The following is a 26,727-nucleotide window of genomic DNA, read 5'->3' on the forward strand; positions in this document are numbered from 1 at the left end:
GTGCTTTCTGTAAGCTTTTTGTAAGTAAGGATTATGTTAGTCACATATTTGGAAAATGATACCAGAATGGAACTTAATAATATGTGGGAAGACAGCGAAGGATAACTTTTGACCCAGCTCTGGCGTAGTTACTACAAAATTGGTATTGACTTTCTTCAGGATTCCTGTCAGCTAAAATGCTAGAAGCGTGATCGCTAAGTTCACATGCCTGTAATGCTAAATTTTGATTAGGGATACAAATCTTATTGATGTTTAAGTAAGTTCAATGAATTTAAGTAGCTTTGCGCATTCATCTTTTATTGATGGAACTAGAATATCTTTAAAGAAAGAGGTGAGATCGTATCAGTGCTAAGAGTGAATTGAGTAATTTAATAAACACAGTGTGTTATGTTACGTAAACAATAGGAACATACATCATTTCCTTTAATCTATTTGTTGTTGCTGTTGTTTTTCAGTGATTTCTGAGAACTTGTACCTAAACCTGTTCAATGTGTTCATTATCTCTCAATGAATTCATTGTACGCGTTCATTATTCTCTGTCTGATTTGGTTTAGCTGGACACAAATAGTTGCAGGGAAAAAAATTGCTGAGGCCAGCCACTGAATTAGAAACTGGATTTTGAGTTATACTGAGTGAGTTTTAAAAAGCACAAGCACTAATCTCTACTTTTTTTGTTTAATTTTTAATATGTTCCAACACACCAGTATTATATTATTTTTTTCTTTGCCATAAATAGATTGTGTAGTGTCCAGAAAGCTACTTAGAACAAAGTTCATAGTTTACAAGAATAGATGTGTTTAATAGCTTTCAACAGGGTCCAAAGTACAGTAGCATACAGTAGTAGGGTGGGAACTGCAACTCTGCTTTTTAGTAGAGGGGAGGATTAATAAGAACAGGAAGATAAAGGAGACTGAGAAAGAGAGCCATGATTGCTGATACAGAAAAGTTTAAAAACTCTCAGTCTGCTCAGTGAGTGCTAATTTCTGTACATATTCAAGAGCTTTAAAAGCAATGGTTCATCAACAAGTTGTACAGTTATAATCCCATTAATAAAAATGGCAGAATCCTAAATTTAGCATATGATGTTCGCAACGGTTCTTGCAGAATGAAATGCTGAATATGGCCATTTTCTCTGTCAACATTTCACTCGTAGCAAGTTCGGCTCTGAAAGGTGGTCAGCTTGTGAGCATCTCAGCCTGGTCTGGTCTGCAGCAGAGCAGAAGCATTCGGCTTGGTACCTGCCTTCCAGAATAATTCACCAGGCAGACTTTTTAAAATGCTAATTAAAACACCCTTGTAATCAGATGGCAGGTGTAAGAGTAACAACTAAAGAGATTTGATTATAAGTGGTTCTCAGAAACATGGTAAGCAACTGATAGCCAGGTAGAAGTGCTTCTTTGTTTACGTAGCATTTATGTAAATTAGTCCGTAATCAAATATACACTTGCTTTTTCCTTGTAGGCCTCAATTAACCTTCCTTTTCTATTCCTGCCACATAATTTTTTTTAATATAAGTAGACTATGACTTAAGGCTTCCGGTAAGGAATGTCTACGTTGTGGGTTGCTTGCTAATTAGTTCTTTTTAGCTCATTCACTAAATCTGCCTATTCTAGCAACATTTTAAATTTTTTAATAATTTTTTTTTCTCAGTATGAGCAACTGTCATTCTGAAAGGCACAGTATCTGGTCATAAATACAGTTGGAGATAGCCAATTTCTGACTTCAGTTATCCAAGTTTGGAAGAAGAAAATGGGACCTCATGGGAAAAAAAAAGCACAGTAGATAGCATAGAAGCCATCTCTTCAAAATATTAAACTCCATTTCCTTGGACACATACCAAAATAATCACTGCAAAAATATCTTCTTGATTTTTGAGCATCTTAGGATTACATTTTCCATCAGAAAATCCACATTAAGTTATCATTTCTTTCTTACTGTTACATTAAGCTGGATTCTTCTTTGTACTGCTAAAACTCACCGATCCATAATCTGTAATGTTCTCCGTAATCCTCCAAAAAACTCACACGATTCTTGTCAGAGCCTTGCTAAATGTTTTGCTCTGTTGTGCTTCTGAGATGTAACATGTACTGCAATAGTGAAATGCATTTAACTTTCTCTACTGTTGCTGATTATTTTATCAGTTACCACAGTATATTGATGCCAAACATTTAAGTGTCTGAAACCACCCTTTCTGTTAATTATTGGTTAAAATATCTTTCGTTCTGAAATTCATGAAGTGTTTTTAAACATGGTGGTTTGGTGGACAGCCAGTTCCACGGCAGCTCAGGAACTCTGCTCCTTAATTAAAACATCCTTTTGTTTCTATTTTAGGTTGAAATTAGTCCACTGGAAAATGCAATAGAAACCATGCAACTAACAAATGATAAGATCAATAATATGGTTCAACAGCATTTAAATGATCCAAATCTACCCATTAACCCTCTCTCTATGCTACTTAATGGCATTGTGGATCCTGCAGTCATGGGAGGTTTCACAAACTATGAGAAGGTAACATAAAAATTAACTGTCCTGCAGTAATTCACCTCTTGCAACCTCTGAACATCTTCTTCGATGCCGCAGAACGTGTGTATGTGTTTGTGTATAAGACTATGTGAGTGTCCCCTAATGCATGCTCTGTAAAATATTGCTTAAACTTACCTTTTTATGTATTTCTGGTATTTGTGGATAAGTTTTTGCCTTTTCAAACTTGAAGTAAAAGATTATATGCTTAGCAACAAGAGTACTTAACATAGGGATGTGGGAGGCGATTGCTTGCTAGAATTACAAACTGAGATTGATGACATTTCCAATGTGTGCTCTCATGCGCTTGGACGCAGACCCGAAGCAGGAATTTCTGAGTGAACTTCAGTGACCAAATAACTGATTGCAATTTTCTCCTTTGCTTTCAAATGCATGAGTTTTTTTAAGGATTAATCAAGTGCTAGAGGCTTTCTGAGACAACAGTCAGTTGCAATATTTCTAAATAATCTTGACTGCATGTTACAACATTAGCTTTTAAAGTTATATGTGAGAAGATACTAACATTGGAAAACTATAAACACTGTATCTGTTATTCATGTTTTGAATATTAATCATATTAAAATAATATACATAAGCAACATAAATTTTCTAAAATAAATGGTGAAGGTACATGCTGATTGACAAGTCATTGGATCAAGCCATTTCTGTCCTTCAGTAACTGTCACGCATTTCATCTACCAAAATTTCTTATGTCCTGGGAACTGCTAAAAAGATACTCAGAGATGTGCCAAGCGGAAGTCCTTTGTGATACTGCACACAAAATTTGGTCTTGACCGCCATGTGCTCGTCTACCCCTTTACTGATTGTGAAGGATTGATGTATTAATCTTAGACATCATTAAATTATGTATCTTCTCTTAGACGTATTTGTAGCTATTACTGCCATTTTCCAGAACTTCGGGGTTGATTCATTTATCTTTGCTGTTGGTAATCCTTCCAAGGTAGTCTATGTCGGTTCATTTTCTGAAATAACTGCTCATTTTTCTCTCTTGACTAGGCTTTTTTTACTGAAAAATATATGCACGAGCATCCAGAAGATCATGACAAGATTGAAAAGCTGAAGGATCTGATAGCTTGGCAGGTAAAAATATTAAGTCTGGTTGGCCATAGAAAGGCAGTTTAGTGTCACTTTTGAGAAAATTCAGACTTTTTTTTTATGGCAGTACAGTGTAAAGATCACGTGTTACTCAAAAGAGAAAATATTTTGTAATAATGTTGGTTAGTATATTGGCAATTTAGTTTTGCATTTTAACTTTCTAAGGCTGATTTTTGAAATTTTTCTCAAACACTCAGGTAGAACACTTAACGCTGAATCCTCCTACTACTTACTTGCTTTGAGAGAGTATTTCTTCACATATTCACTTCTTTCTACAAACAAAATATTTTCCATTTGTATATATACATATAGCACCTTTTAGTACACAATATTAAATGTGAAAGTTACAAATCTTAAATGCAAAATATTTAGTAAATTCATCTAGGCCTTGCTGAACCTTTGCTTCATTTGCTGTATAACTTAACATGGCACAACAATATTCATGATTCATAAATGCCACATTATGTGGTGAAATTACCTACTATTTTTATGACATATTAGAACAGAAATCATTTAAATGTAAGATTACACAGATAATATTTCCAGAACTGTCAACAGAACCCAGATTTCCAGTCCAATGCCTTAAACAAAGCAGGAACCCTCTTGCATAAAGAAATGTGCTTACGTATACCGAAGAATATTTTGCAGAACAGACAGGAAACAATTCCAATTTTGTTCCAGAGTCATATGGGGGACGTTTTCCAGTGGTCTCAAGATAGTTTTGTGATAACTAAAAAAAAGAAATACCAATATGACTGGAAATGTTTTTCCCATAGAAGAACAAAGTGCATCATTGCCTTTTTATATTCAATTTTATTTTTATAATAAAAGGAATAATTTATATTTCTGTAGAACTCAATTTTAGAGGTAGCAGAATCAAAGATATAGAATTAAAAAAAAAATCCTCTAAAGGCCATAAAACTATCACTGAATAAAAACTCTTTTGGTTTGAAAAGAATATATATATATATTTATTTACTTACTCACTTTCCTGTGAGCTTTTACAGAAGATTAGATTTTAGGAGCTTTAAACTCTATAGTGGAAAATAATTTGATCCCAGAAGACTGACTTCATGTCAGCTCTCTGCTTTTGCCTCTGATAGAGCTACTTCAAATGAATTACAGACACACTTTTCCTCAGCACAGATTCACTTTGGTGATGTGTGTGTTAAAATAGTGTTACTATTTTAAAATACATATTGCAGCTAATCCCATTATATTTTAATTATTCAGTGGTTTTAAGTTCATAATTTCCCATCAGTATTATAATTCCAAAGCAAATAAGAACCAGAAAGATAAAGGGATCAAAATAAAGTTTTTTGTGTTTTTTTTTTTTTGGAAATTCTTTTCACTGAGGTGTAGCCATTTCAGAGTGGAAATCAGTGGTTATAAATTAGCATAGTCTTTTTGTCTTTTGGTAGTAGTCTCTCATATATTTAGTGTATTCTAAGACTTAAGCGTTTTCTAAAATAATTTCAGTTTTCAGAACACATAATAACTTCACGGGAGCAGGGTGGAGAGCTCATGTAATGAGAGAGAGTTGTTATGGAAACTTTCCAAACTAAGGCAGTGGTTTGAATTCATCAATGACTTGACAGTGATTGAAAGCAAAAATGAGTTTTCATTTTTCAATAATGTGGTTCTTGGTGTTTTGTAATCACACAGAGATTTTCTTTATGCTCTATAAATCAATCTGGATATATGAAATTGTCTGACAGTTGTATTATCAAGCTGACTATTTAAATTAATTTTTTCTATTCCCTTACTTCACCTTTGTCTCAGTCGTTGTTTGGAATTCATGCTTTTCAGGACATTGTCCTTTTATAATTCCCAGGAATGATTTAATTAAAATAATTGTTTGTTTCTTTCCCTTGTTTTTTCATACAAATATTGCTAGTAAAACAAAGTCCATTTTTGTCCATCTTAGTTCTTTTTCACACAGAAAAATTAGTTTCCATGTGACTATATCATTTAAAGCTTATCTTTTTATTTTAACATGCAGATAATGAAGTGAATCACTGATGATGTTAGCCACTCACCATTTAGCTAATGTATTTACAACATACAAAAACTAATATGTCACATAAAAATCTTAGGTTACTTCTACATAGCTAAAAGAATTGTAGCACACAGAAAGTAAGCTTTATAGTCGTATTTTATGACATTATTATTATGAAAGATTTTATATTAAGCTGTTTAATAATTCACATTTATGTACCCTTTTCATAGTTTTTGGCCAAGCAGATCAAGACATTGAAGGGAAAAGGAAGGGAAAAATAATCAGGGAATAATATTAAGTTGCAAAGCAACTTTATAAAATTTCAGAATCAACAAAAAATGAAGATCGATGGGATAAATGCTGTCTTGAGCTGGTTTCCTTTCTCATTCAGCTCATTCTTTTCTAGTTCAGTTGCTCGCTGTTACCTTTACTTTCTGCCTTCGCTCCCCAGATCTGGGGTACTCTGTAGGATGTTTTGAAATAAAGCCGTAAGCAAACGCATCAATTGCTCCAAAGCCAAATGAATCGGCAGGACAAGGAACATGGCAAAGTCTGCTGCTGCCTCTGCATCAAAGGTTCATGTAGGTTTAAAGTTCAGTGCCTCGTACCCAGATTTCCCGACGTCAGTGTCTGGAAAGGAGAAGCAGAAAGAATTTTGAGGTTAACAGACAAAGTTTGTTTCACTAAATGAGCAACGAGGCCTGGTCTCTTCACTGAGCAGGGCCAGGAGCCGCCGGCCTTTAGTTGCCCGTTGTGCCAGCCCAGCCACGCCGCGGCCTGCAGGCCCGGCCACGAGCTTGCTTCTCCGAGGGGCAGAAGCTCACGGTGGCTTGCCGGAGCCCAGCCTCCTCTGCACCCCTCCTGTCTGCTAATTACCGCCGAGCAGAAAGAGTAATTAAGGCAAACACCGTCACTGCCTTCACGATCACTTCTTGTCATTGCTCTAATGAGGTTCGTGACGCTGCTGCCTCCGCTTCATCTTCTCTGTGAATTCCGTATCATATGTCACGAGTGCATAACGTGCATTTTGTGAACTGCCGTGTTGTGAAGAGAAGAGCCTGATCTCACCGATTTCCTCATGTACAGCAAGTCAAAGCCGTGCGCCCGGGTCTGCTGCCACGGGGTCCGCCGGGGAGCTCCCCTCAGAGCTAAGCCTGCCGCTTGCCAGCCTGCCTGGCTCAGCCTCTGCTTAGCACCTGCACTCAAAGGCAGCACCTTCATTATTTTTAGGTTTTTTTTTTTCGTGACTGGGACATTTCTCTCCAAAAAAAAAAAAAAAGAATCATATCCTTTGATTTTCTTCAAATTGGAGATGCCCGCTCCCTAGGACGGGCTCATTAGTGCATTTTGTGCTTTTAAAAATTAGCTCCGAGCTGGAGCTTCAGGCCCTGCGTGTACTTCATCTGGGCTATTTGATTTTTTTTAAAGAATCTATTTAAAAAGTCAACAGGTTCTTTCAAATGAATGAGCCAAGTGACCATTTACCCCTTCAAAGCAAGAGGGTCAGAATGTGGCCTGGTAATTACAAACATTGTGAAATTCATTTACTTACTCAGAGCAGAGAAGTTTTCCAATTTATTGCTTAATTTTTGTAGAGTGCAAATCCATATGACTATAAATAAAACTGACAACAGCAAAAAATGTTGTCTTGGCTATCTTTTAGGAAAAGAAACCGTGTCCATTTAAATAGTGCCCAAACACAAAATCATCTTGATAAGATTTCTTCAGTTTGTTCATCTGTAATTCATCTGTGTATTTATTATTCTCCTTACTAATAAAGCTACTCGTTCTGATTGCTGCTTAGTCTTATTAGAAAAATCTGTTTTTAATCAGTATTATGATTTAATTATGAATTATTAAGAAGAAGCCTCTTAGCTTGATTGCTGCAGAGAATATCGAAGTCAGAATCAGAGCACTGTGTGGGCTGAAAAGGACCTGGAAGAGGAAATATTTTTCCTAAGCTGCAGATACAAAACTCTAATGGTATATCTGGATTGCTGTGGGAATGAAAATGTCTCTCTTAAAACATTTTAAAAGGTCAGCTACACCTCCACACTATGAACTAATTATATAATCCTGTGTTGGCATGGATATTTTGTGACAGAAGCCTTGCAAATAGATGATTATTTTCAGTTACAAAAGAGAGCTAATTTCATTATTTTGTTCTCAAATAAAATATTTTTTCTAAGGAGAAATATAGCTTTAAATGCTGAAAGCTACATATTTTATTAATAAATATCGCTCTGCAATATATACATGTCCAAGGATGTAGCTCATTTGCAGTTAGAGATAGCATTTACTAAAGAAAACACATAGATATTTTCTCCTTCAAGGTTTTATTCTCCTGAAACTGGTAAAGGGCTGATTTTAATAACCCAGTGTGAGAGTCGTCATTCATCAGTTTGCCATTTTAAAGTACAGCACGTATTAGGGCTTGTGAACGTAACATAATAGGAATATTGCTGCTGCCAGATAAATTCAGCTGTGCCTCCAGTGCATGATTGCGGGGCAGAACTATGGGTATATTAATTTCAAAGGACTGTGGGTAACAGTCCAAAAGGAAAATAATGTATGACATTTTTTAGATCCTTTTTTACTATGTTGTGCTTCATGTAAAATGGCTTTCATTGTTGCTGTTATTCCATGAGATCTTTCACTCCTCTTGCTACGTGCATGGCAATCTTGCCCCAGTCTTTAGCTGGGAGAGGACTCAGCACACTAAGGGCAGTGTGGTTGTGCTTCGCAGATCCCGTTCCTGGCAGAGGGCATCCGCATTCATGGGGAGAAGGTGACAGAAGCACTGAGGCCATTCCATGAGCGGATGGAGGCTTGCTTCCGGCAGCTAAAAGAAAAAGTAGAAAAACAGTACGGTGTCCGAGCTGTGGTAAGTTGCCTGCTAACTTCATGCTTCAAACAGATTTGGAGTTTCTGTGAATTATAGGCAATTTTGTTTTTCTCTGTTTTAATTCTCACTGATTAAAAAAGCATTGGTGATGCAGGATTGCTTGGTTTTTTTCTGGTCGACACTTGAAACCATCAAATCATTAAATATGTAAATATTTAATATTAAAGATGCTGTAGGAGATGGTCAGAAAGCCTTTGATTTGCTAGCATGGGAACAATTTCTAAATAGCCTGTTCCTTGAAAATCCAGATAATTTTCTGGATTCTTCCAGAAAATTCTTCAGTATTCTATTTTTAAGGAATTGCTGTTTAAAAACTAAATCTCTACCTGAGATGATACAGCATGATTGTTCTAGAGCCAAATGTTGCCTTCCTGTTGATGTAGTTCCTTTTCAGGGCCTCTGCCAGGGCCATACTGGTCTACAGCGATGTGCAGCCTGCATCTTGGATTTTCACACACTCTGGCACCACCCTAAGTGGAGGCTGCTGCTTACGTAGTGATTAAGCTGCTACTTAATGAGATTTAGTAGTGCTGGAGTTGATGTTTTTGTCATTCCAGCAAGTGATTTCCAGTTTTTGCTTCATCTTTAAGTCACAGACAAGAATTTGATGTTTTTCCCAATGAGGTGGTGTTTTGCTTTGGAGTGTTAACCAGAGGGAAAGAAGGCCAAAAGCCTGCAAACAGCTTCTCAATTGAGAATATAATTGATAATTTTGTCAAAAGCCACACAAATTGCATGCTATTGTGTGAATGAGTTTTAAAAAGCCAGGACCTAAGAAGTAAATGGCTAGGGTTGCTCTAAGGCTGAATATGCAAAACTGATGCCCTAACACTGCATTGAAGGCTGCTGGGTTAGTTTTATCTTTATCTACTGGTAGTACTGACAATGATGTTGTAAATGTGCTATAATTCATAGGTTTATTTGTGAAATTGCAATAGTTTGTGGAACTCGCATATGCAGTGTTTATCTTCTCACTTGTTACTGCTCTGGAATACAAAGGATGTTCGTGTATTTACCAGAAAATAGACTCATATATCCTCTAATGCAGTGGAAGCCAGCATATCGTGTGCCAAGGTACTTGCAGTCTGCCTGCAGTCTGATAACAAGGCAAATGGTGAAAGAGCTTCAACTTTCTGCTCAGCCTCAGTGGGATTTACTGCATCCTTGGCTGTGAAAGTGGCCAGGAAGATGCTGCAGCAGACAGGGCAGCAAAGCGAGCCCAGTACCACTCCTCTCTGAGAACCCAAAACCTCAGTGGGATAGTATATGCCAGTGAAATATCCTGTTGAATTTAATGACAAGCCTTCCTTCAGAGATTAGTTTTTGTTTGTTTGTGTTTTTGTTTTTTTTTCTATAGCAATGACTTTTTTTTTAATGGGAACGATGAGATCTTATGTGGAACTTGCCAGTCTTTATAGTATCCTTCTAAGTGCTCTTCCATTTATAGTCCTTCAAATCCCATCTCGCTAATATACTAAGGTAGAGAAAAGATCAAATAATAATTTATTCCCAAGGAAAACAGAAATAATTGACATTAATGATACTTGCGTGTCAGTCACTTCAAAAATACACATTTACATCATCAGGGAGATGACTGGAAAGTCATACACAGGTGGTGTTATCTTTCTCATTTCCTTCTACCCACCAGTAAGAATTGTCAGGATTGATGGAGTTTTATTGCTACTGTCTTCCTTGTACAGTGCCAATTTACCAGTAGTTGACAGGGTGGAAAATCTACCTGTAATTAAACAGCATGAGATTTTTATGTGTTGACTGAAAGAGTTCAATTATTTTATGCATATATCAGTTATTAATAACTAACAAAGCTTGTATAAATATTCAGAACTCTGAAATTGTCTGCATCAAAAAAAAAAAATCTTTCATATATTTTCTTCTTACCCTAGATGTCACTCTGTAAATTGGCACTCTTGACGTAAAGCTCCTCTTAGTGGTGTGGTTTTTTGTTTTGTTTTGTTTTTAAAACACCTCCATTTCATTTAAATATACTGACATAGCAGACACTTCAATTGCAGAGATGGGTTAAAAAAAAGATGTTTGTAAAAAGCTCCTTTTAAAAACCCAGGTATAAAAAAAACGTAAATTCCATTGAAGCAAATGAACATCAGAATATGTTTAAAATTCTACATGCGCTTATAAATAAGAACCTAAGTATTTCCTCTGATTCCTTTAATTTGATTTTCTTTGGAATTGGTTTCTTTGTTGTTAAATACAATGTATAATTAAATAATACAACATTCCACATGGAAAAAAAATATTGAACTTCCTGCATTAGTTTTGGTAGCCAGATGTCAGCTATACTGTGATTTAAGAAGTAAGATCATATGTTCTTTTATTTTAGCCTTCAAGTCTGGATGACAGACGAGGCAGTCGGCCAAGATCCATGGTGAGATCGTTCACGATGCCATCGTCTTCAAGACCCCTCTCTGTTGCCTCGGTGTCTTCTATCTCCTCAGACAGCACGCCTTCTCGACCTGGCTCAGATGGGTGCGTAAGGAGTAGCCATTCGGGGCTTATCTTTGTAAAGCAAGACTTTAGGTTTTTAGGATTGTCACCACCCCACCAGGCAGACAAAATGCACACAGACAAAAAAGTTTGTTTAATGCAAATAAATGTAATGCTGTTCTTGGTGCTGTTTAAAACAAAGGAAAAAAAAATCAGCTAAGCGTTCAGCAAAAATCCCCAAACTAACAGGAGATAAGTTTTGCCCTTTTTTGAACTACTGCAAGTGTAATTGTTTGGAACTGATTGTGTGCAAAGTATGTGATGAGACGTGCATTTGGCCAGTCTTGTAGCGGTAAACAGGTGTAGCTTGGGAGAAGGAAGGGATTAGCTAACTGCTCAATCATTTCTTCTCACTCTTGCTGCCAGAGGGAAAGCTGCTTATGGCAAGATTGTACTTCAAGTTATCAAGATATTTCACATGAGATCTGGGAATTTTGTTGATAAGCCCTGTCTCACAGTCGCATCCCTCAAAAGAAATAATCTGTTTTCTTTCCACTCAGCCTCAGAACTCCCTTCTCCCTCTTCCTCCCCCCAGGCATATTCGTAACCCAGAAACTCAATATTTGACCAAGGCGGCAGTTTTTTAAAAGTCTCCTAAAGGACTGCCAACATGCAGAGATGCACTAAAAATGTTAGTGTCCCTTGTGCACCTTCAGAGGGAGTTATTACCTGACTAGAGAGTAAAAGCATCAAGTAAAATTAAATACAGCACCTAAGGACCGACATGATACTTACCTTGATTACAAACAGTTTACATACACATTGGGAATGAACCGCAAACAGAGCACAGTTCAGATCTCATTACATTCCCCTCTGTAACACATACATGATGAATCATGTTTATGTAAACGTAGGACAGCAGAGATGTTAATGCATTTTCACTAACTCAGCCATAGAAGTTGCCTTGCTGGAACTTGTGCATGCCTACCATCCCAGGCTAACAGGCAACTTCATTTTATCTCAGAAGTAAAATGTTTTTGTTCCTTTTCTGTTTCTCATCTTTAATTCTCTCCCTTCCTGCCTCAACCTCTTTCTTTTTTCTCTTCAAAATCATTATGTGTATCTTTCTTTCTTCACTGGAAGCTACTTTCATAATTTTTGCATCTCCATCCCAGCGTTGTTGCAGTGCATGTCACTTAGCAATTTTGGAGGATCTCATGAGTCTACTCAATACACGTGTAAAACCACCACTCACAAAGATCACAGTGCAGCTCAGCTCGTGCCCTGAGCCCGGGGCAACACACCTGGAACACACGCGAGGAAGACATAGCGAACAAATACCATCACTCAGAAGAACTGAGGAAATGCTTATTTGTTTGGTCAGTGGAGCAGGAGAAGAAAAATCATCAGATTTAAGAAACATACTGAAAGACCTCTAAAATGCAACTGACAGTAAGAATGATGTGAATGGTGTGTCCCTACTAACTTGGAAGGAGTTTACATAGCTTACTTATGTCTGCTTGGGTTTATGGTCAGTTGATCCATGTTATATTCCATTTCCCCACTCTTCAAGATAGGTTACTTACAAGATTAGAGATGGAGCTATGAAAAACAATTAAAATGGAGCTGACTGTCTTGCCCAGATCACCCACCTTGTATTTTGTGCTGCCGCCCAGCTTCCCCTGCTTCAGAGCTTTTACACAGTAAAAACTCAAAGCAGACGTTGACACAGTGTGTTTTACAACCCCCAGCTCTACGTATAAATAAACCTCTGACTTCAGGAAAAGACCTTTGGGTTATTCTCTGCTTAAAACGGGCCTGTGGCAGTACAGGTAGGATCACTTGGAGGCACGAGCTGGGAGATGGGAAGGCCCAGGCTGCCTGTGCGTTTTGCCGTAAGTTGAAAGTCCTCATGTACTTCCAGCACACGCGTGGCATGCTGGCCCATTTGTATCACTGATACACCACGTACAAATAATTAATAGTACTAATAATAGGAGTGCCTAGAAGGGAAGCAATTAATCACTGTGTGAAGAACGGCAATTCTTACTGTAAACCTGCAAGCTGTCCGCAAAGCACGGCCACATGCAGGGGGCTGTCACCGCCATCCAGCACAGCACGGCCCTCAGAAACAGCCAAAATGCTCGATTCAGGCAGCTAAAATAAATGCACAATGTCAAGGGAGCTGCAGTCTGTTCCAGGCTTTGTCACTGACCTGCTTTGCAGCCCCAGGCAAGTCATTCCCCTTCCTTTACTCTGTAAAATGGGATGTAAGATACTTTGTGAAGCACTTTGACACTGAGAGATAAGAAGCTCTGTCTAGCAACTAAGCTTGCAATTTTGTCTCCCAGCTCGTATGAATTTGGCTCCTGTTATGAGGGCAATGACTCAGGGGCTGTTGCTGCAGGTACTTTTTTGAGTATCTTTTCATCAAATGAGCCTAATTATGCTGAGACTAAAGGGCCTTTAGTGCTTGAAACAACAGCAATAGCAACAACAAAAACAAATAGTCACAAAGTAACACGATATAGAATTTATTTGTGCTGGATACTGCTGATGATTAGGGTGGCTTCCCTGTGAATTGTATGAAATGTGAACCCCCCCAGTATTACACCGTTAGGAGTCTGGCTTATGTGGGTGCATCATCATGGCAACATAAATACTTTCCCAAAATTAAAAGGTAAGTGACTTTCCTTTGGTTGGTTGGTTGATTGTTTTAGGGTTTTTGTTTGTTTTTTTTTTTGTGGTTTGGTTTTTCTAATACACTGATTTGTGACATCCTCTTAACTTCTGTTAGAATAATTTTAACTGGGTTATGATTTTACTAGTATGTTAAGTTAATAGTATAAATTATAAAACACTTTAGGTCTAGCTAAGAATCTTTTAGCTAATTAAGAGCAAAATGTCTCTTTGCCTTTTATTTAAACTAGTCATTAAAAAGGTGAGGTAAAAGAATGATTCCTTTAAATTACCGAGCAAAAAATTAGCTTAAAAGGGTTCCAGTATTATTTAGAATAGTCTTTCCTTATAAAATAAAAACTATTTTAAAAAAACAAAGTTTTACTTTAAAAATTCATTGAAGCCCTAAGGTGTTTTTTTCTTTGAAGACAGAAAGTTGTGTATTGTAGAAATTTCAGAGATGACGGTAGTGGTGTGTCAGCCATGCATGTATTCACACGTGAAGTAGATGGATTTGGGTGTGGAAGAGTCCAGGTGGGAAAACATCCACTCCTTGGCAAATAACCTGGCCCTTAGTTACTGTCAGAAAGATCATTCCTGAGTTTCTCTGTAATATCAGAATGCACTGAGCTCCTCATTCCTGTCTCATCTTCGTCAGTGTGTGCTGTAGGTGAATATATCTGTGCATACCCATGTCATATATATCCTAACGCTGTGTAATTACTGAAAGAAACAGTTATTGCGTCTGTGGTTAGACCTCCATACTTCATACTTCAGTGCAATGACTGGTACAGATGTGAGGCTTTTTGGCTTTTCCATGAAAACAGACTGTGATTTGGACGAGTTACAAGCATTAGAAAGCTTGTTGTGTTGTGCATGTTCAACAGAAGCTCACTACACCACTAAAAAACAACTTCTCAACAGTTATTCCTTTTCTAGGGAAGAAATATATCCTCTTCCTCCACCAAAAAGAAAAAAAAAAAAAAAGGAGGAATGTGAGGACTTGGATATTTTTTTTTGAAGAAATCCTTAAAGCCATCGGTAGACATATCAGCTACTTCCAAGGAGCTCAGGTAGTGGAGGTGACATTTCTTATAGCCCTGCCCAGTCACCCTCACTTGCACAGTGCTGATCTCCATTTGAGTTCCCAGGGGTCTGTTAGCATGCCTGTTGTGGTGCCACCATATATATCTTGGGCTCATTTTTATATAACCACTTAGAGTGAAATTCAGAAGTTTGTGTACCTGTGAAATAATAAATATACTATAGAGCAGGGAAATACGTTATTGGTCCTTCAGCAGTTCTGCAGTAAATTTTAAAGTGAGACAATAATGATTGTTCTGACCTTCTGCCCACACATTTTCTCTCCAATAGAGTTTTACTGATTAGCAAATCATCTTTAACTAAAGTGAGGCTTTGGGGACTATGAAAATTAAAATTAGGTGTTTTGAAAATTGTATTTTATTGATCTGTTGAACAATTTTCTTTAGGTTTGTGCTTGAGCCCCTCCTGCCAAAAAAGATGCATTCTAGGTCTCAAGATAAATTGGACAAGGATGACCTAGATAAAGATAAGAAAGAAAAGAAGAAGGAGAAACGGAACAGCAAGCATCAAGAAATATTTGATAAAGAATTTAAACCTACTGATATTTCTCTGCAGCAGTCTGAAGCAGTGATCCTTTCAGAAACGGTAACTTTATTAACACATAATGCTTTATCCCATTCTGAGCAGTGTTCTTTCTGGTTTTAAATAAAAATATTGGTATTTAGAATTTAGTTCATTTTTAGATCAAAAATAACTCTAAGGGAATACACCATAACGTTAATATATTTCCTAATGAATGAAAAACAAAGATTTTATTTACAGTGTAAAAAATCATGGTATCTTATATAAAAATCTTACCAAAAGGTATATATGGCTATTTGGCAAAAGGACCAGATGATATATTCTAAGTAAAATAAATGCTTCCATTTTAGCAGCCTCTTGAATTTATGGTTCCCAGTAGACTGTGATGGCTTTTCTCATATTTCAGCTGACTACTGCAAGACACTTTTGGTGGAAATGTTACAAGGTCATTTCGTGCATGGAATTACGTACTCTTGAAAGACTATTTTAAGCAGAAAATCGTAAGCAATTCCACCAGTGGCTGTGTATAAGCATATTAACTACAGGGCATATCTCTTTTAAGCCCTCTCTTCTTGGTGTATATTTAATTCACTGAAACTATCCTGAAGGCTTAGGTAAGTTCAGAAGTTTTAGTTCTGAAATGGAAAGCAAGTCCATCCTAAGCTGGAGCAGGGATTTCATGAACTAAGAGTAACCTCTGAATCTCTGGCTGGACACTTGTTTTGAGGCCAATAGTTTAAAACTTGCCCTCAGGAAATAAATGTAATGCTCTTTTAAAGATTTGCACATGTACTTGTAGAGCCAACTTTTAATTCAGCAAAGTCCATCATTGGTCGTGCTGTCATTTACATTGGACTTTGGAAACGATTTCTCTGCCCTTGATGTCCTCTATCTCCTTCTGCTTGGTATTTGTGGCTGAGTATTGCTTAGATGTTCAGCCATAGTTCCTGTGTTTTCTGGATTTGCTCCTTTTTTTCCATCCAGAGATGATCTAATCTCTCAGATGTGTCTCCCGACATCAGGGAAGATCAGAGCCTTATTCTGTCTGATATGGCCGTAGGCCCTGTATTAGCTTAGCAAAAACTCAGATAAAATCCCTGTGCATCCCCCAGGCTTCTCACCCAAACGCCTTTGAAGTCAGTGACAGTTCTCCCATTGATTTCAGTAATTTTGGGATCAGTCCTGGTTTGTTTAAGTGGATATTGCTCCTGTCAAAACCAGTTTTCAGAGAGCAAATACATTGTGCATAAATATCCGTGCCTCGTCTTTTGCACACAACGCTTTCCACTCTGGACGTATGAGGCACATTGCAGCAGTCATGTTTTGTCTAAACCTGAATATTGCAGTGGCAAGGCTTGCACTCACACCTCCCAGATCCCTAAACAGACTAGCGGAGTTTGTGGGATAAGAGCCACAAGAGAAGGAAGTTTTATTTTGGAGCAGCTCAGTCGGTTGGATTTGCACAGAACCCCGGGACCAGATGGGAGGCATCCAAGGATGGTGAAAAAAACTGGCTGATGTCAGTGCAAGGTCACTGCCATCTCTGGAAGGTCTTGGATGTTGGAGAAGTTTGCTTATGACTGGAGAAATGCAAACGCTGACTGCACCTGCATGCAAGAAGGGCAAAGCAGGCTGACCGGGGAACTGCAGTCTGGTCAATCGCCTCACCTCAGACCCCGTGAAAATCACAGAGCAAACCTTCTGGAAGCCCTTTCCAAGTACACAAAAAGACAAAAAGGTGACTGGAAGCAGCCTGCACCTGTTTGCCAAGGGCAGGCTCATTTACTTCTGAAGACTCGTCCTCTTCCACCGTCAGACTAGTGCCATTCGCTGCCAGTTTCGGTGGATGAAGTTTACCCCTCCGACCTCTTTGAATTCACATCCCTGTATGTATTCCTACCCGTTTTAACTCTTCGCTTGCCATGCTGCGCATGTTGTGAGAACTTTTTTGAGGCAGAGATCTTAAAACCTGGAAAGGGGGCATGAAAACCCTTCCAGGCACATTCCCGTATGTCATCTGAGGAGGAGAAATGAACAAAGTCCAACAGGAGTTCTCCTCTCTTTCCCTAGTTGAGAGCTCTCAGTGCATGACTGGTATGACTAATTTTCCCCTGGTTATAGAGAAGGAAGGAAATTAAATGCCAGAATTAGTTACTCACAGTTACTCTGAGCTTCTTGAAATCCACGGATCAATAAGAAATGGAATTTACTGCTAAGAGGAAAAAGTCTCCCTTCTAAGTATCTGCAAACTACTTGAAAGAGCTCCAAAATGACCAGGTCAATTTTTAATGCTTGGTGCTAATGTGGTTCTCTAGTATATGAAGCAGAGGTAACACTCTTTCGAGACTAGTTTACAGAGTGGTTGTACAATTCCCCCTGCTGTCTTCAGGAATTTTGGAAAGATAATGTCAAGTAGTTTAAAGATAAAATTTGTCTTCTGTTAAAATTGCTGCACTCAGGAGAGATATGTCCCCTATTAATTATATAGAGGAGAAATCATTATCTTTTGTAAGAACTCAAATTTTCCATTGTTCTACTTTTGTGGGCTGCGTTTTGTACAAGTTCCCTTTTTAAAGTCGAAATTACTCCCAAAGCAATGGTTCTGCTGTGTTTTATAAAGGAAAAGGCATTTTCATTTCTCTTGTATTGGGACCTTGGAAGCAGGAAGTTTGCTAGCTTAAAAAAAATGAAAATTAAAAGATGATGGAATGGGAAAGTGAAATACTCTTCTTTTTTTTTTTTCCCCAAAAAAGTTGGAACAAAAAATTGACAATAAATTGAAATTAAAACATACTTTTAAAGAGCTTTTATAGTGAGATTTTAATCTGCTATTAGTTGCTATAATATTTCACGTTATAGCTACTGGATTCCTTCCATTGAGAATTTTAGAAGTGATTTGTAGCATTGCTAATTCACTTAGAGTATTCCTTTTAGTTGGTGAAGTTTCTAACAGAACTTCAACTCTGACTTCTAAAACACTTGGAGGTTTTTGCAGCAGAAGGCATTCTTTTCCTTAGTACCATGACGATTTATAGGCACCTCCAAGAAAATGAACGGAAGAGTACCAGCCAGCGTGGGTTTGTCAGTGCCGGATCAGGTCCAACCCTTCTTTCTTCTTCCTGCGACAGAGCGGGAGGCCTAGCAGACGCCTGATGTGCTGACTTCAACGTGCCTCCTCGCACGTCTCACCCAACACTCACACCAAGACTGGGTGATGCAGTCTAGCTTAAAGAGGTGCTGCAGAACGCATAGCGACCTGGAAAACCTGCAGTTGACGTTAACGTGGGTGAGGCAGAGTAAATGAGAACCCACGGTGGATTTGGGTAGTGGGATTTATCAAAATAATCTGTGTAGAAGTGCAGTGTGCGTTCAGCCCGGCCATTGTCAGGTGAGAGGCACGGCAGCCCCGTCACGCAGACAGCGGCCGTTCCCATTTCTGCAGAGCCGCTGCTGCTCTGCTCAGATACGATGCTGTCTGATGCAATGGATATTTCTGTCACCGTGGTGCACTTTCTTATGCAGGAACTTATTTTTCACCAATTAAATAAATCTTCATGGAAGAACATGAGAAGGTTATACAATTGTGTATTTGGAACCATTTTCTCTAGTTATATGGTTAAATACTTTTTTTCAAATTGCTCTGTACTTGTAATGAATTTTCTGACTGATCAAAACCCAAACTCTAATTACAGAGATCTTGTACTGCTCTGATCTTATCAAAAGATAAATTAAATGCTTTGGTATGTGAAGATCATCAGTAATGTCTTTATAGTTTTCTAGAGATTTATATCTTCTTTTAAGTGTCACATAAACTTCTTTAACATAAATTCTCTTTGTTAGTTCTTTGATTCCAGAGGCTGATAGCAAATCTAACACTGAGGCCAGGTATTTAACAGAGCGCTCGAAAGCTTATGTTAGTAATCAGAATAATAGGCTGTACATTTTATTGATTTAGTGACATCTAACATTGCTCACCATTGATCTCACTTTTGTTAGACTAAAAAAAAATTAGGAATGGGTTCATTATGGATTAGCAGTCTCCAAAGAGTTCATATTCCCTAGCAGAACCATGATGTATATGAACCTTAAGAAAAGAAACAATCTAGTCAGTCATATAAGAAGTTAAAATTTATTTTAGTTAAGTAGCCACAAACCAGGTTAACTTGTAAACTTGATTTTATGTTTTATTTTGTTTTATTTTTGTCTTGGTGCTTGCGTTGCAGGTTTCCTGGTCAGCTAGTACATTTTTATTAGTTGCTTTTTTGTAATTTTATACCTCTGAGAAAGCAATTACTGTGCTTATCCATTCCACTAAAAATATGCTTTAAAAGATCTTGAAAGAAACCTTTGGAGTCTTTGGGACTTGAATTTTAATATCAGGCAAACTTCTGAAAGGTTAATCGGAGGTCTTTGTGAAAAAAAGTTGCGTACTTTGAGAGCCTTCTAAGAGAAATTACCATGGAGACCTTTATGCCAGCCCTTCTAGGTTTTGTTTTCTGAAAATACAAGGAAGTACTCTTGTACTCTTCTCCTTCACCATTGTCATTTGTGAAATGACAAAATTATTCAAAAAGCATGAATTTCTTCTTGCAGCTTCCATTCTGCCCTAATGCATCACCTTGGCAATACTTCCCATCTTAACTTTAGGCTGCGGCTCCATTTTCTGTGCTCTCATTAGAATTAACAAGTTCCTTCCCTCACTGTGATTGATGGAAATGTGGGGGACAGTGGATGGGTAAGAAACAGTAGAGTTCAGAATTAAACTTAATGAAAGGTTTCACTTATTTAATTATTTCAATATTTGTTGCTCATAAGATTACAAGTATCATTTCAGGTTTTCTGATGGAAAATTTAAATGGATTATGAAGTGAAACAATAGGTATATTTCAGTGAATTAAATATAAGCACAAGAGTTTATATTTTTAGAGCATGCAAACAATTAGGGAGAGAAATTTTAAAGGAAAGTATAGCCATGTGAGAAGAAAGAAAAGGTTCTGAATATGACACGATCACGTGTGAGGATGTAGGCTTACTTACCATGCTTATTACTGTAACATGTTAAGCAAGTGTTTTGGGATTTGGCTCATTGCTTCAGAAAAATATGCTAGGCTATAGGAAGGTGCATGCATTAAGACTCATTGTTATTCCTGGGGAGACAGGAAGAGCATTTCGAGCTGAAAAATACTGCATTAAATCAGAAGAGTTGTATGTTATCATTGCCCTATTGCTGTTGAGGAAGTACTGGGAAAATACAGCAGTCACAAAGTCGGCTGCTCAGTAACAACGCGTATTCCTTTACTGTCTAACCTTGATCAGCTGTGGTGGTCAGTATCCACTTATATTCATGCCATGTTGCAGTGAAATAATTGGGATTTTCATTGTTTTTGTCCCTGTGCAGATCAGCCCTCTAAGACCACAGAGACCAAAAAGCCAGGTCATCAACGTCATTTCAAGCGAAAGGCGCTTCTCCGTCTCTCCTTCGCCTCCCAGCTCCCAAGTGACACCACCCCCAATAACTCCGCGGACAAAGCTTTCTTTCAGCATACAGTCCAGTAAGTCTTTAATTACATTTTGTTTTCCCAGAATATTTTTTGCAGAATAACTTCCTATGGGAAATTGTGTTTCCTGAGCATCACGTTAAGCATCACACTTCAGGATGAGTTCTTATAGTTTATTTTTTTGTCATCACCAGGGGATGTCTTTTGCAGGACTAAGAACAACTTACCTCTTAACCTGGCATTTACCACCAACAAAAATCATTTAAACATTTTACAAAAGCAAAACTGTTGCATTGGAAAAGTTTCTTTTCCTTTTCATATAATCAACAATTGCATAGGTATTTAATAATTGTCAGAAATTAGTGTTGAACTTGATTCTGTATTGGATTTGGGATATTTGGGAGCATAAAGGATGAAAAAATAACCCTGTAATGTAATTGTACCTTAAAAGAATGTTTATTTACTATGTAGTGAGTACAAGCCAAAGGAAAAAAAAAAAGCCATTTCCAGTGTTTTAGGGTTTTTTGACATTGAAGTCTATCACTTAGCTGCTCTGTAAAATATCATATGTTTATTTCAGCCTTCAGGAAACCCTACTGCAAATCCGGGTGTAGTACATCACATATTTCTTTTACAATGCTGTTCTCCAAAAACTGATTGTCAGTTTTCAGTTGCTAGCATGTGATAAATTATGGTACGTTTACACAAAAGCTAATGCCAATGTCAAATGTTAAATATTAGTAAAGAGGGGAATAGATTGAGTTTAAAAAATAATAATAAAAAATCGTGTTTGATGGTCATTTTGGTTTATTTACTTTTTTGATACTTAAATCCTTTTCCCTTAAATAAGGAGTGTTTTGGAAAGTTCTTGTTGCCATTTGTGAATATTCCCCTGTAAGCAGGGGAATGTTTATTCTACAAATGTATAGCAGCAGAACTGTCTTCTAAAAGACATGTGGCTTTGCTTAAATGATTTTGGAATTGTTGGTTATAATGCTGTTGTGGAAGAGTGATAAACAAGCTCAAATCAGTTCAATGCTTCCCTTGCTTAGTCAGACACCCTAAACCACTATTTTGATAACTGATCTCCCTCCTTTCTTTAAATTTTTGATACCCAAAACCTATGAGTATACAAAAAAAATGGAAATACAAAGAATTACAGTACAGGTACTCCTACCAAAAAAAAAAAAAAAGTTGAATGAGATTATTTCTTTTTATATGCAATTTATTAAAACCAACTCAATCTCTTTTTTAAAAAGGAACCAAAACTATCATGTGTTTCTGAGAATATTTACATCTATGTGCTTGAGATTTACGTGCGTTACATAAAATAGGTTTGAGTTACTGCAAAATATATATAACTTGTCCATAATTGCCTGAGGGATTACAATGATAATTTTTTTGTGGAATTCCAAGGACAAAGAAGTTACTTCAGTACACAAATTGGCTAAAAGCAGTTAATGGGTTGCTAAGCAATATTGCTTGCTTGTTAGCAGGCAGTTTAGGAGAATGGAGTGTAAAATTTGGTCATTAGGTTGAGATAAAAAAAGTTATCTAACCGATCTCTTCACCATTCTCAATGGCACGTGTCCAGTAAAGAGAAAATATTCAAACCATGTTAGTCTGATGAAATGCTTTGAATAACAATAGCAAAACAAAAATGAGGGGTAGATATTTATATAACACGACAGTTTGTGTTTGACACTTTTTTTTTCCGAAGTTAGCTAGATGACTTTTGGATTTCATTAAACCTTGTGAGAGATTAGCTAGTCAGGCCAAATATTTTTTTTTTTTCATTATAGAATGCTGTTGTTCTACTAAATAGTTTGCCAAAGTGTTCAGGGCAGTTAGATTTGGCTACTACAGGACTGGGAGACTGAATTTCTAATGTTTGTCTATATCTGGTAGCACGTTGTTATGCTGATTTTCAGTTTCCACATAAGGAATGTATGTAGGGAGACCTAACAACATAGCTTGCTTACAGTAATGCCAAAAGAAGGATTCCCTCTACAAAGTAGGATCCAAGGTTCTGCTTAAGCTATAATTCTAAAGAAAATGACATTTTCCAAACATCTCTCAGCATCACCCTACACTGCATGGGGGAAAAAAAAAAAAAAAACACAAAAAAACCAGTAAGTACATCTATACAAGTATAGGGAGGTACATATGAAGTTGTAGATGAGATGTCGCACATATGTCAAGGAGTTCTTTTCTGTGATGTTTATGCTCAAATGTCTGTGATCTTTAAATATACTACATGGATGGGAAGTGAATACAAAATGACCAGGGAAGTTCATTTTACGGTTATGTTCTAATGACAGGAGCATAGTAGAAGTAGACTCTGAGGGAGGTATATAAAAGAAAGTGTTATGAATACTGGGATGTTTGGGGAATGGAGAAATCCTCTGTGTAGAAAAGGAAGGATGAAAAACAGAAGCTATAGAAAAAGTGATGAGAAATTCAGGTCCTGGAGGACAAACAACACTTTTCAGCTTGATGTAGAAGAAACCACTGAAAGTTCGAAATCCCAAGATGAAAAATATTCCTGTTCCTGATGTAGTGAAAGTTCGAGTGAAAGGATGAAGGGTAAAATTACAGTTTTCAGTGACAAATCAATACACCCTTACAGTTAAATTGTGTTAGCGAGAGGCCATTTTAGAGAACAATAAAAGGGCACTGCTTATAAGATATTGATAGAAACCTTGCAATAAAAATATCTGAATAAACAAGTCCTCCACTTGTTTTACAGATCATCCTAGTAAAATAAAAATATTATTTTTTCATTCCCTAAATGAAAACACTTGCCCTAATTTATCAAAAATAAATTAAGTTTCTTATCTCGTAAAGCTCACAGTGGGTTTTGCCTGTTTTCAAATGACTGAATTACCCTGAAATACACCGTGGGTGGATTTCTACACAAAAACCCATGTATGCCTCAGACCTCAATAAACTTTATTATCCCTCAGGCTATTCCCCTTTGCAGCAAGTACCTGCTAGGATTTATCTGCTAAGAAAAGGGAATTTTCTACCCAGCAACCAGTAATAATAAATGTTTTGTACTTTTTCTTGTATGAGTTTATTTACTCAACAACTAATGACTGCTCATTTATTATAGTTACCTGGAGTTTGAAATTTTTTGAGAGAGATGTAGTTAATTATAGGCTTTCATCTGTGCATTTTATTAACGAGAAGCTTGTATTTTACTGTAGGAAAGTAAATAAATCTTAGCTCAATTATATTCTCTTAGTGCACTTAGCAAAACTTGTCTTGTTTGTTAATATACAAGGTGTAAATGCAGAGCTTACAGCTGAGAAAATTGTATTTGCCAAGCTATGAATATTTTGGAGTGAAATCCGAAGGGAAGAGTATTTTCATTTTCTGTTAAAAAGAGAGGATTGTTCAAGTCTTTTGAGTGTATCCTACAAATTAGTCCAATGCAACTCCAACAGTGCATGCTTCCTGTTGATAGGGAGGTTGGTTCACTTGTTCTTTTCTCCTTTAAAATCCCTCATTACATGAACTGCAGATAATTATAGAGGCAACGAAGAGCAGACAAAGATGTTGCATGTGCAGCATTGTCATATTATCAATGCCATAAGAATAGATGGAGTCTGAATTTTTGGATTCCATTCAGTTATTTAAGAGTTAACTAAATGCTGGTTTTCGCAGATCTGGAACTGAACGGCATGTCTAGTGCCGACCTCACAGACATCCCTCCTCCACTGCCTCTCAAAGGAAGCATGGCCGATTATGGGAATCTCATGGAAAGCCAAGACTTGATCAGTCCAGCAACGTCCCCTCCTGCCCATCAAAGGGTGAGTCCTACTGATGATGATGGTTTTCTGCAGTTTTCTTTGCTTTTTCATTTTTAACCATCCCCAGCGAGATGTGACCCTGCTGGTGGACATCAGCAGATCCATAGATTTCTGCAGCTGCAAACAAATGTCTGAAGTAGGAAGGAACAGCATCGCTCATTGGGATCGACTTAAAGTGAGCTTGGATTCATTCTAGTGGAGAAGATTCAGCCAAATGTTGTTAGACGTGTTGGTAAGGGAGCTTAAACTGACAGGATGTAGTCTCAGCAGCAAATTAGTTTTTATAGCCTTTCAATCCTGTCTCAGGAAAGGAAATAAAATATGTACCTGACATATTTTCCTTCTGGAGCTCTGTTCTGTCAGCATTCAATTGCCACTTGTTTCCTAGAGGCAAACACGCATGCTCCCTTTGAGGAAAGAGCTTAGAAACATTCTTCATAGTGAACGTTGTTTTCAGCTTTCTGAAGAAAATACACTTTTTCAACTTAGTTTTCCTGCATCCTGGAAGCCTTTAAAAATAATTTAGTATTTTTCTTTTAAGCAGTACTTTTGAGAAGGGCCATTTGTTTTCTTTTTGAAAAAAGAAAAAAACGTGTTTAAAGAGGTGTTCTTTTCTTTGACTTTGAAATTTATAACTTTGGCCAAGCTGTTATTTTGTGGAAAAATTCTCACTGGTAATATTTCTATTTTGTTTGTAGAAGTATCTTCCAATATTTCTCTGAAGTTCATCATTCAAATTAAATCCTTTAAATAATTTGCTTTTCAGTAAATTTCATGGTTAGAGAAAACATTTCTATTTATCTCATTTATCTCAGCAGAGAATAAAGTCAGGCAGGAATTCAGTTTTGTGTGTATGAAAAGTTGTATTGTGTAAGAGACTATCACAATGTGTAACAGTACACAAGACTGACTTTTTCCATGTATGGAATTCTAACTGTGTAGTTGCAGTAATTTAGTTTTCAGGCTAAATGGGGAAAAATAGGTATAGAAGTAACTTCAGAAACGTGAGCAGTGTTGTTCAAAACACCACGTTTTATTCAGTCATAAATTGAAAAATTCTCTATTCTTATCTTTTATTCTATCATTCTTCCTTGTGTCTGGATGGGTTTTGTGAACATTTTAACTGATTTTTCTTATGAACCCTTTTCCTCTATTTTCTGACAAAATGTTCCAAACTTTCACTTCTACCCATTTCACTGTCTTCTCTCTCGGGGCCAGCTGTGCTTAACCTGGATACAGACCTCTAAATGGAAACTTTCAGAATGTACAGTAGGATTGCCAGGATTTTGGTCTAAAGAATCAAGCCTCATGAAGAAGCTTGAGAAATTCAAATTAAGTTTCAAATTTGTTAAACTTCCTTTATGAGCTCCAAGATAGTAAATTCATTTTATATGCTATACTGGAAGTTGTAAGTTTTAGGTCATGGTAGTAGCTCAGGATTGTAAACATGACTTCAGTTCTCAGCTGAAAAGATGATAAAATGAGATGATAAAATATGCAGTGAGGAATAAAATCCCAGCCTCTTTATTCCTTCCTTTCAAGGCTGTTTGAAGGGGTTTCCATGAAGTGGACAAATGCAGGATACTTATTTTACTAATTGCAAATGCCATCGTGCTGTGCTGGTTGGAGCCCACATCTGAGGAAGACCCCGGTACAAGCCTTGGTCTCCTTGCTCTTGGAAATGTGACCTTGCACAGCTCCTGTACCTGTCATGAGCAGGGTTTCCACATCACTAAATGGAACATCATAAAACTAGCATTAATGTGCTCTCTTGTTTTTTTGTTGTTTTTTTTTTTTTCCAAAGTTCTATTCAGGTCTTAAATCTTTTTCTTTTCTTTACTGTCACTGCTTAGCCTCCTTTCATACTTTTTTCTTAATGTTTTTTGTTGTTGTAGAAATAGGCCCCATTGTTTAACATCCAGTGTTGAAGGAGCTCAGGATTTGAGCATCCTATAGAAATATAATCAAATAAAAGTGGTATCTCCTTAGACAGGTGTCCACAATTTTCCTCAGCATCTGTTTTTATAAGCTTTCCAAGATGAGGTAATATAGTTTCAAAGTCTGGAAAATAGATCTAAAGCAGATTTGTCACAAAACCACAGGTAC

General features: G+C 37.2%; 1 protein-coding gene and 1 long non-coding RNA gene across 3 annotated transcripts in view; one reads left to right on the forward strand and one right to left on the reverse strand.

The window, feature by feature from the left end:
* DOCK1 (dedicator of cytokinesis 1) overlaps window positions 1-26,727 on the forward strand; it is a 281,310-nt gene that overhangs the window by 245,941 nt on the left and 8,642 nt on the right. For both annotated transcript variants that reach the window (XM_080596602.1, XM_080596603.1), the window contains exons 45-51: window positions 2,332-2,508; window positions 3,538-3,621; window positions 8,382-8,519; window positions 10,900-11,045; window positions 15,173-15,371; window positions 20,707-20,860; window positions 24,476-24,621. In XM_080596602.1, coding sequence (XP_080452728.1) covers window positions 2,332-2,508; window positions 3,538-3,621; window positions 8,382-8,519; window positions 10,900-11,045; window positions 15,173-15,371; window positions 20,707-20,860; window positions 24,476-24,621 — 1,044 coding nt within the window. The remainder of the gene's footprint in view (window positions 1-2,331; window positions 2,509-3,537; window positions 3,622-8,381; window positions 8,520-10,899; window positions 11,046-15,172; window positions 15,372-20,706; window positions 20,861-24,475; window positions 24,622-26,727) is intronic.
* On the reverse strand, window positions 3,628-15,163 carry LOC308196899. The gene is made up of 3 exons (XR_013952491.1): window positions 11,799-15,163; window positions 10,186-10,278; window positions 3,628-6,265 (listed from the first exon to the last, which is right to left on the reverse strand). It is a non-coding gene; the product is annotated as an uncharacterized lncRNA (long non-coding RNA).

The sequence above is a fragment of the Anser brachyrhynchus genome (genome assembly GCF_964034855.1).
Source record: "Anser brachyrhynchus genome assembly, chromosome: 6".
Lineage (NCBI taxonomy): Eukaryota > Metazoa > Chordata > Aves > Anseriformes > Anatidae > Anser > Anser brachyrhynchus.